This window comes from Agelaius phoeniceus, chromosome 6 (genome assembly GCF_051311805.1).
Source record: "Agelaius phoeniceus isolate bAgePho1 chromosome 6, bAgePho1.hap1, whole genome shotgun sequence".
In the NCBI taxonomy this organism is placed as follows: Eukaryota; Metazoa; Chordata; class Aves; order Passeriformes; family Icteridae; genus Agelaius; species Agelaius phoeniceus.
Window position 1 is genome coordinate 62,548,661 of NC_135270.1, and position 6,000 is coordinate 62,554,660.

Sequence of the window (6,000 nt, forward strand, 5' to 3'; positions counted from 1 at the left end):
AATATATCATAATATGGCCATGGAAAGTGGTCAAAGGCAGTGAGATTCCCACCAGCATGGTTCAAGAGAGCAATAAATACCATTTCAGTTACTTCATAATTAGAGGGCTAGGTAAAAAGAACAACAAAAAAACTGCTGGAAGGGAAAAATGTGAAGTTTGGGTTTGAAGTTGGCTTGTGTGGGAAAAGGCAATTGCCTCAGAAAACTTCTTCCCAAGGGGAATCTGCCGACCACCAAGAGGCCTCCCATTGCTCTAAAAGAAATGAAGAAATAAAGTAAGAAAACTTTCTTCCACATATCCAAGGGGGAAAAAAATCGAAAACCTTTGCATTTCAAGATGCCGACGCAGAATCAACTCATATTCAGTTGCTTGATTAAAACCTTTTTTATGAGTTTATTAAAACCTTTTTGCAGGTTTGTTAAGACCTTTTTGTAGGCTAAGTCCTTTTCTGTAGGTTTATTAAAACCTTTTCCATAGGTTTATGAAGACCTTTTTCAGAGGTTTATTAACCTTTTCGTAGGTTTACTAAGACCTTTGTGTACATTTATTAAGACCTTTTTTAAGTTTATTAAAGCCTTTTTGTACGTTTAATAAGACCTTTTTTGTAGACTTAACTAAGACTTTTCTAGGATTATTAAAACTTTTTTGTAAGTTTATTAAGACCTTTTTTGTAGGTGTGTAAGAGTTTTTGTAAGTTGTGTGAGGGCGGTTTGTGACAAAACCTTCAGGAGGGCTCAGGCTGGAGCGCCTCAGGAGGGATGAGGGAGCGGCTCCTGAGGGCTCCGCGCTCCCTCAGGGCCGCGGCTGCCGGAATTCTGGAATCCATTCCGGCTGGACACGGCTGCCGAAATCCTGGAATTATTCCGGCTGGACACGGCTGCCGGAATCCTGGAATTATTCCGGCTGGAAAAGCCTCCACGCCCACACCTCACAGCCTCTCCCGCCGCCCAGAGCGGGCGGGCAGCGCCGTCCCCTCAGGGCCCGCCCGCCATTTCCTGGCGGGGCGGGGCCGCGCCGCCTCAGAGCCGCGGCCATGGCGGGCTTCGTGAGGGAGCTGGAGCGGCGGGCCGGGCCGGCGCTGCGGCTGGAGCAGCGGGCGGCCGGCGGCGTGGGCTGTGTGGTGTGGGACGCCGCGCTGGTGCTCGCCAAGTTCCTGGAGACCGGCGCCTGCCCCCTCGCCCGTCGCCACGTCCTGGAGCTGGGCGCGGGCACCGGCGCCGTCGGCATCATGGCAGCCACGCTGGGGTGAGCGGATTCCCTGCCCGGCGCTGTCTGCTCCCTCAGAGCCTGTCGATTCCTTTAAACCCTGTTTTCTGTGCTGTGCGAAGTGTCCCCTGCCATGGCGTTACTCCCTAACCACGTGTGTGTGTTACAGGGCGAACGTGACGGTCACAGACCTGGAGGAGCTGCAGGAGCTGTTGATGGTTAATATTGAGAATAACAAGCACCTGGTCACAGGGTCCGTCCGAGCCAAGGTACTGAAATGGTTTGTATGAGCCTTTATTTAATGTTCAGCTTTAACGGGGATTCTGGGTTCAGGTTGAAAAAGAGTCGGTTTGGATGGGATACAGGGAATTGGGAATTCCTGGCTGTGAGGGTGGGATGGTCGTAGCACAGGGTGCCCAGAGAAGCTGTGGCTGCCCCTGGAAGTGTCCAAGGCCAGATTGGACAGGACTTGGAGCGGCCTGGGATGGTGGAAGGTGTCCCTACCATGGCAGGGGAAGGAATGGGATGGGATTGAAGTCCCCTTCCCACCCAAACCATTCTGGGATTCTGCACTGCCTTCATTAAATTCCCCTCCCGCTGTGAGAGGGAAACTTAATATGAGAACACAGTAGTTAACTTTGTGCTGAGTCCTTTACTATGTGTTTTTACTAAAACTTCTTTTCACTTCTTGTTGGTTTTTTCTTCTTTATTTTTTTAGGGGTGAAGATGTAACAGAATTTCAGCCTCCCCCTGATTATATACTCATGGCTGATTGCATTTACTATGAGGAGGTAAATGAGGACTTTGCTAAGCCCCTACAGAAAGGTTTCTTGGGAAGGGGGTGGGATCAGTGTCTTTACTATGAGAAGTGTTCAGAAAAATATTGTGCTCATGTCATGGTCCCTGTGGTTTATAGAAACAGGTAGAACAAGACTGGACAATACATTTTAATAGATGTAAGGCCATTTGACATAGAACCAGGGACTATTTTTATGTTAAAAATCCCAAATTGAATGTTTGTGCCCTCCCCCTCCCTGTGTTTTTTTTTTTTTTTTTAACATTGAGGATGGTGAAGCAAAATGTGAACTGTTGAAATCGTTGGTAAATGAAATGTAAAAGTGCTAAGTCTGATGTTGGGGTTCTCCTCACCCTTTCCTTGGGAAGGCAGGAGGAGAAATCCTGCCACAGCTGAGTGGTTGTTGCAGTCTGCCTCGTGTGTCCTCAGCTGGAGCTTGCAGGATGTGCACAGAGAGCTGAGGGAAGCTGCAGGAAAAGGGAAATAACCTGAAAAGCCCCATGTCCCAGTGCCCTTCCAATGGCTTTACCAGCCCCTGGCATTGAGTCCCTGCCTGTTGGTCCCATTTCCCTCCACTGTGGTCTGGATCTGAGCCATCCTCCAGGAATAATTGAGAAAACTCTCACTTCTGAAGCACACTGAGGAGTACTCATTGTTGTGTGCCTCAAGGAAGTGCCCACTCAGCACTGTGGGCTGTTTCTGGCTTGGATTCCAGTTCAGTTTTCTTGGTCAGTCTGGGAAGTTCTTCTCCTGTGAGTCCCCTTTTCTCCTCTGCTTCCCAGCTTTTTCCCCATATTCTTCTTGTCCCAGTTAAAGCACTAAAAATAACTAGCAGAAAAGTGAAACTGGGAGGTCCTCCCTTGGGTGAAGACTTTAGCTAGAGGGTATTGCAACCAGTGAAATGAACTTGAAATCCACGTGGAAAATGTTTAACCTTTTCTGGGCAGTCCTTGGAGCCCTTGCTGAAGACCCTGAAGGACCTGACAGGCCCTGACACTTGTGTCCTGTGCTGCTATGAACAGAGGACTATGGGGAAGAACCCTGAAATCGAGAGAAAATACTTTGAAGTAAGTGAGTTTTAAGCATATTTTCTTTTAGGCTGCTTCATTGAAAGTAGAGGGAAAATACAAAGTTTTGCTCTGGAGCTCAGAACTCTCTCCTGAGTGATAGAGGTGCTTCTGAAAAAATTCCTTCTCTCTAATGAGAGCCCGTTAATTAAAACAATAAGTGTTTTAATTGAATTTTCCAGCTGTGTCTTGTGTGCAGGTGAGGAAAAGCAACCCAGGGAACACCTGTGGGGAGATAATGGTCAGTGCAGATTTAACTCTGCACCTGTGGTGACTGCTGAGAAGCAGCTCTTGTGCAGGGTTATATATATATAATACCTGTAGTATTGCAAAAAAGGAAATGAAAAGGCTGAGAATTCCAGGGAATTGGTGTTAATCAAAGCAGCTGTTTGATAATTAGTGCCTCACACTCCTGGCAGTGAGGAGGGCTGTGCTCGGCTCTGCTGAGGTGCTGCTCCCACAATAAACTCAACAGGTCTTGGTGTTTCTGGCTGATTTCTGCTTTTTTTGTGTGTTTGATTTCCTTCCTTGCCAGGTTCAGCCCAGGCAATCTGAGCACGGCCCAGAGCTGATGCTGGGGGATTTTAGTCTGGTTTTTTTCTCTCCTCTGTGTTTCAGTTGAGGGGGTTGGCAGACCGGCAGGTGCTGTGGTTTGGCTTAGCATGTTAGGGATTGAAGCAAAATCACAGACTCACAGAATCGTTTAGGCTGGAAGAGTCCTCTGAGATCATCAAGTTCAACCATCCCTCAGGCACTGCCAAGGCCACCACTAAGCCATGTCCCCAAGTGCCACATCCACACATCTCTTAAATCCCTCCAGGAGTGTTTTACCACAAGCTTAAATAGAATTTTCTGGAGTATTGCAGATGTCTGTAGCTTCAAGTTAGTGCTGGAGCAGTTTGAGTGAGGGTGAGGTGCTGCATGGTAGGGAATGTCTGGAATGTTTGTGGAACTGCTCTTTGTGGAACTGCTCTTTGTGGGACAGCTGCTCCAGAGGGACTTTGAGCTGGAGAAGATTCCCCTGGAGAGGCACGACGAGGAGTATCGGAGCGAGGACATCCACATCGTGAGCATCCACAGGAAGCAGGTGGTAGGTGCACAGAGTCCAGGATGCTTTGGGTTGTTGGGAAAGGACCTCAAAGCTCCTCTCATTCCACCCCCTGCCATGGGCAGGGACACCCTGCACTGGCATGGTTCATGGCACCAGCACAGCAACTGCTGCCAGCAATTCCCAGAGCTGCTGTTTTCTTGGCACAGTGTGAGCACTCCAGAGGTGGAGCTCCAGTCTGACTGTGAAATCTGGGACCCTGTGGAGCCACAGCCCTGCTGTACAAAGGAGCTGCTTTGTTCCCAAACCTGGTGCTCCAGGTGCCAGCCCTCCTCTTCAGCTCTACCTTTGAGCTTCACGTGTCTCCTGCTTCCATGCACTTGTGGGGTGGGATCTCCAAACTGGAGTTTAGAGGCTCCAAAGTAATAAAAATAAAATGCCTGGTGCTGCTTTTGGCACTGTGGGCTCTGCTGTGCCGCCCTCTCCCCAAACCAGGCTCTAGATGTGATGCCCAGCAGCTGCCAGGATTGCTTTGATCGTTTTGGGGTTAACTGATGAAGCGTGAAGAAAATATTTTGCATATTGGGCTACACAACGTGCAGGCTCAGCTCTTGAACAAAACCAGGCCGCTTACAAATCTGTCATCTTTGTGAAAATCTCTTGACAGAATTTCCCATCGTGAGATCTTTGAGCACAGGATGGGTTCCCTGGCAGAGCTCTGGAGCAGCGGGGATGGGATAACACCACAGAGGGACTGTCTGCGCTGTGCTTGTGACTCCTCTGCACGGAGCAGCTTCTGGCTGGCCCACTCGGCAGCCGAGGTGGCTGACAGCGCCTTCCGGCCGGACAGCTGCGGGCTGCCCGTGTCTGCGGCCCGGGGAGGCGGGGAATGGAGCCGGGCCAGCGGCGCGGGGGCTGTGCCGGTGCCTCTGCTCACCGAGCCCCTCCGAGGGCACCGCGGGGGCTCTGCCGGTGCCTCTGCTCACCGAGCCCCTCCAAGGGCACCGCGGGGGCTCTGCCGGTGCCTCTGCTCACCGAGCCCCTCCGAGGGCACCGCGGGGGCTCTGCCGGTGCCTCTGCTGTGGGAGCGGCGCTGCTGCGGGACCGAGACCCTCCGAGGGCACCGCCGAGAGGGGAAAATGGGAGTGGCTCGAACGGCCGGTCAATAAAACTTGGGCACGGGAGTTGGGTTTCAGATGTGGGTTGTTCATTCATCCTGTGCTTCCTGTGTCGTTCCCTCCTGGGAGGCTCCTTCCAGGAGCTGGGGCTGTCGTGGTGGTGGTTCCTGCACAGATAAAACACACGTGTGCAAAATTGTTCTGCCTTTTGTTTTCACCTGTGCTTTTCTGGTGCAAGGATCTGCAGTGTTCAAGTTTGACACCTTCAGGTTATTCTGATGAGCAGGTTCCTTGTGGCTCTCGGTGTTTCTGCCTCTTGGAGCTCAGTGGTGGCTTAGAGGAGGAATTTTGCAGGAATTCTCATTTTTCTGTGGTGGAAGCAGCTGTGGAAGTTGGGTCTGTGACAGAGGCACAAGTTACTGTGGCTGAGTTTTCTGTAAGAAACTGGTTTTGTTTGCAGGCTCCCAGGAGTTTCCTGCACCTGCCCTGAGTTCAGGCTCCCTTTATCTCCAGTAAGAGAATTCCTTGCAAACTTCCCACATCCTAAACCACTGTCCTGGCTTGCCGAGCCATGATTAGCGAACACGAGAACTTAATTTGTCAAACCACACGTGTTATTTGTTACCTTGTTATGAAAAGAGCTCCTTAATTACCCAGTGGCCTGCAGGAAGGGATTTACTGGAATGTTTACACCAACGTGGCTTCCCAAGTGGAAGCTCTTATTGCAGAAAAATGAGGAAAAGATGCCCAAATCCCAGCAGTGC

General features: G+C 50.5%; 1 protein-coding gene across 1 annotated transcript; it reads left to right on the forward strand.

Annotated features, from left to right (window-relative positions):
- The first annotated feature begins 1,011 nt into the window (after nucleotides 1–1,011).
- On the forward strand, nucleotides 1,012–5,434 carry VCPKMT (valosin containing protein lysine methyltransferase). The gene is made up of 6 exons (XM_054635436.2): nucleotides 1,012–1,246; nucleotides 1,377–1,487; nucleotides 1,926–1,998; nucleotides 2,951–3,070; nucleotides 4,056–4,160; nucleotides 4,786–5,434. The coding sequence occupies exons 1-6, from the start codon at nucleotides 1,035–1,037 to the stop codon at nucleotides 4,798–4,800; spliced, it is 636 nt and encodes a 211-aa protein (XP_054491411.1). The 5' UTR covers nucleotides 1,012–1,034; the 3' UTR covers nucleotides 4,801–5,434.
- Nucleotides 5,435–6,000: the final 566 nt, after the last annotated feature.

Excerpts from the sequence above, each read along its gene's own strand:
- VCPKMT (XM_054635436.2), top strand. The coding sequence starts at position 1,035 with ATGGCGGGCTTCGTGAGGGAGCTGGAGCGGCGGGCCGGGCCGGCGCTG. Across the intron at positions 1,999-2,950 it reads ATTGCATTTACTATGAGGAG|TCCTTGGAGCCCTTGCTGAA; the intron begins GTAAATGAGGAC and ends TTTTCTGGGCAG. Across the intron at positions 3,071-4,055 it reads TCGAGAGAAAATACTTTGAA|CTGCTCCAGAGGGACTTTGA; the intron begins GTAAGTGAGTTT and ends TTTGTGGGACAG.